This window comes from Crocodylus porosus, unplaced genomic scaffold (assembly GCF_001723895.1).
Source record: "Crocodylus porosus isolate Cpor-Errol unplaced genomic scaffold, CroPor_comp1, whole genome shotgun sequence".
Classification (NCBI taxonomy): Eukaryota; Metazoa; Chordata; order Crocodylia; family Crocodylidae; genus Crocodylus; species Crocodylus porosus.
This window is the reverse complement of record NW_017728906.1, coordinates 44,398,132-44,401,450: the sequence shown is the minus strand read 5'-3', so window position 1 is coordinate 44,401,450 and position 3,319 is coordinate 44,398,132. Positions and strand designations below refer to the sequence as shown.

At 39.0% G+C, this 3,319-nt stretch overlaps 1 protein-coding gene across 2 annotated transcripts in view; it reads right to left on the bottom strand.

The window, feature by feature from the left end:
- The window catches only part of TRAPPC10 (trafficking protein particle complex 10), an 81,030-nt gene that overhangs the window by 22,252 nt on the left and 55,459 nt on the right, over positions 1 to 3,319 (bottom strand). For both annotated transcript variants that reach the window (XM_019529026.1, XM_019529027.1), the window contains one exon: positions 1,235 to 1,375. In XM_019529026.1, the coding sequence (XP_019384571.1) occupies positions 1,235 to 1,375 (141 nt within the window). The remainder of the gene's footprint in view (positions 1 to 1,234; positions 1,376 to 3,319) is intronic.

Genomic DNA, 3,319 nt, shown 5'->3' with positions numbered 1-3,319 from the left:
TGATCTGTAACCTTATGGTTATAATAGATAGGGAAGTACCTCATGGCACTGTGAAGCCAGAGAGTTTAAAGAAGAAACCATCCTGCTCTCAAAAGGAACTTGTTTTTGCTCACAGCTATGAAACATTAACAAAATATGAACTAGATTAAGATTTGACTACCGGAGGTTTAACTGTAAGAAAGGAAAAAAAACAAAAACAAAAAACCAACATGAAGTGGTAAGATAAAAAGATATAAGCTTTGTCCAAACTTCAGAGATCGTTCTGCTTTCTACACCAGATATCACAGTACCTTGCAATTAATTAATTGCATTTATGTAGCGCCTTTTATCTGACGATCTTGGTCAAATTAGAAATATGAGGCAAAGAGATTTATACCATTTGTCAAACAGCACACAAAGGCAAAGCTAGGAATAAAGTAACGGTCTTAATTCTCATGCCCAGGTTTAAACACCAGACAACATGTTATATACTGCATCTTAACAAAACATATTGTAGATTAGATGCAGGAAGGGGCCACTGTAGGAGGACAACCCACTAAACCCAGACTGTGTACATTTATATGCAGTAAGCATATCTAATCCAACGTTTATTGGCTCAAAAAAGTAAGCAACATAGGGCATTTGTACAAGTTTGCACCACAGCACCAGGTGCTTTTAAAAGAGTCCAGTGCTGAGGCACATACAGTTGTATAAGTGGTGAAATGTGCATCAGTGCCAAGAAAATGGTGGCAGCCCACTTCTGAAGTAAAACACATTGGAGGTGGTTTAGATCAAAAGCACACTGCCATCATTTTCTGCATGCTTATACAACTGCACGCTGTGGCACAGTACACATCTTACACGTGGAGCAGACTTGATTAATTGATTCTGAACTCTGGTGCATCACAGGATGAAATGGTACGTGTATAAATGCCCACAGGGCCAGAATATCCTTTCCACGGGCATCAACAGAAAAGACCATTACATTTTACAGTTTTTACACTAATAAAATGCTTCATATTATCTCTGCTTTGTCAGTTCTTTTTCAAAGACTCAGGCATTTAAGTGGAGAACAGGTCAACTGAAACCCATAAAAGAGGTTTTAAAGAAAGAATGGATTGTAGAAATCTCTAATGGTTGCGTCTCATTGTTTATGGATTGGTCTCCGTCCTAAAACTGAACTGAAAATTAACCTAGAAAATAGGTTATCAACCTCACTCCAATGAGTCTTCCAGGTTTGGCTGACAGAGGATACTTTTCAATTTGCCCAAGGTGTTTCTGACATTCTGCCAACTGCTTTCTTGTATGTGTGATAAGCAGTGCCCAGCCCTCAGCAAGGTAAGTTTTCAAAGCTCCTTGAAGATAGACTTCTGCCTTCTGTGGGCCTTTCTTCCTCCTTAGAAAATACAGGGGGAAAAAGAAAGGTTTACAAATGATCTAGTGCAACTAACTGACCATACCCACAAAACCTAATGCATGCTTTCAAAAAAGGAAATGCTAGCAAATTAACAAAAGTAGCCACTTCTCTCCAAGTGCTGCCATATGCACTTCACAGATCATGCTGCTAGGAATGATCATGTCATTCATTTTGTGGATAATATAACATTGTTGGTAGGGGGCTGTATATATACATACACATATATACACACACACACACACACATATATGTACGACTCAGGTTTTTGTCTAAAGGCAATAGGGGAAACTAAGACATAATACAGAAATATTTTGTAATTAAATGATATTTTCTCTCAAGTATTTTAGTTTTGGTGTTCTTAAAACTTGAACAAGCACATTTTTAATAAAATATAAGAAATTTGAGACAAAGTTACATTGAACAACATTAGAGAGAGGAGAACCTGGTCTTGTAATGTTACGTTGAAAGCAGATTTGAGTATAGGGCCTTCTGTAGGCATAGTATCAGTAGCATCACACACACACACTTATTGCAAAGTGTATGTACATTCCCCCCCAAATAACCAATATTTATATATCAATGGATATATCTATTACACACACACGGTAGTCATTTATACAATTCACCCAAGCAAAGAGAGCTGTAGTTAGTAATATTAGACAATGCAGAGGTGTCATTAGCAACTTTTGTGCCATGGACAAAATGCTGCTTGGAAAAAGGAGATGGGGGGGAGGGGGGGGGACGGGAAGCAGCCCTCAAAGTTAATAGATACTACTGGCATGGAGCAGTCTGCTCACTCCTGTCTATTTTGCTGCTACAGCAGTGGCATGAAGTCCCCACACCTGGCAGCTGCTGCTACGGTTGGTTTATGGGGCACTATGAGACACCCCCAGAGCTGCTCTTCTGCCACCCCCTTTAAATGGGTGCCTGGGACTGGTGCCCCTTTTGCTACGCTATTGATACTATGCCTACAAAAGGCCCTATACTCAAACCTGCCTTCAGCATAAGACAAAACAAGGTTCCCCTCTCCCCAATGTCATGTTATGCAACCTTGTGTCAAATTTCTTGCATTTTATTAAAAATGTGCTCATTCAAACTTTAAGAACATAAAAACTCAAATACTTGAGAGAGAATATCAATTACAATTGCAAAATAGTTCCATCTTATCCCTTACTTTTTCCCCTATTACCTTCACACAAAAACCTTGAGTGACTTGCTCAGCCTTACTTTATAGCTAGGTCAGATTGGCTCTGGTAGATCTCCAGGGAGAACAAGTTCCAGAGTACTAGAATCCAAACGGGGAAAAAAAAATCCCAAACCCCTACTACCCCCTTCAACCTCCTGAAATATAAACCTGGGAACCATTAATGAAGTCTCTTCAGCTGAACTCAGCTGTATTACCATGTCTGCTTTAAAAAGGTAGTTTCTAAGGCAGGCAGGACCCAACCACAAATTGTTATATAGATCAAAAGACACATCTTAAATTGCATCTGCAAACAGAAATCCAATACAACCACTGGATAACAGCTCACAGATGTTCTAAATTGAATTTGAAGCAAGGAGACAGCTGTCCATTGCATTTCCTTTACCTTCAATGTATAGTTTACTCAAAGCATTGGTTTATCTGCATACTGCAATTTGTATCAATAGCTAAAATAAATGAATTTTATATGCTTGAGATTACATTAGAAAACAAACTAGCTTAGGTTCAAGAGATGCAAAGGTTATCAGCCCCATTTAAAAAAAACAACCAAGGAAAGCCAATTACTTATTAAGCACAGAGTACTTATCCGAATAAGGAATGTCACCTATCCAGTGTTCTAGTAATCCCTGATCCTGTCAGACCAACCTGGTGGCCTTTTACGATCAGATCACCAGATCATTAGATGCAGGGGTAGCAGTGGACATAGTCTTCCTGGACTT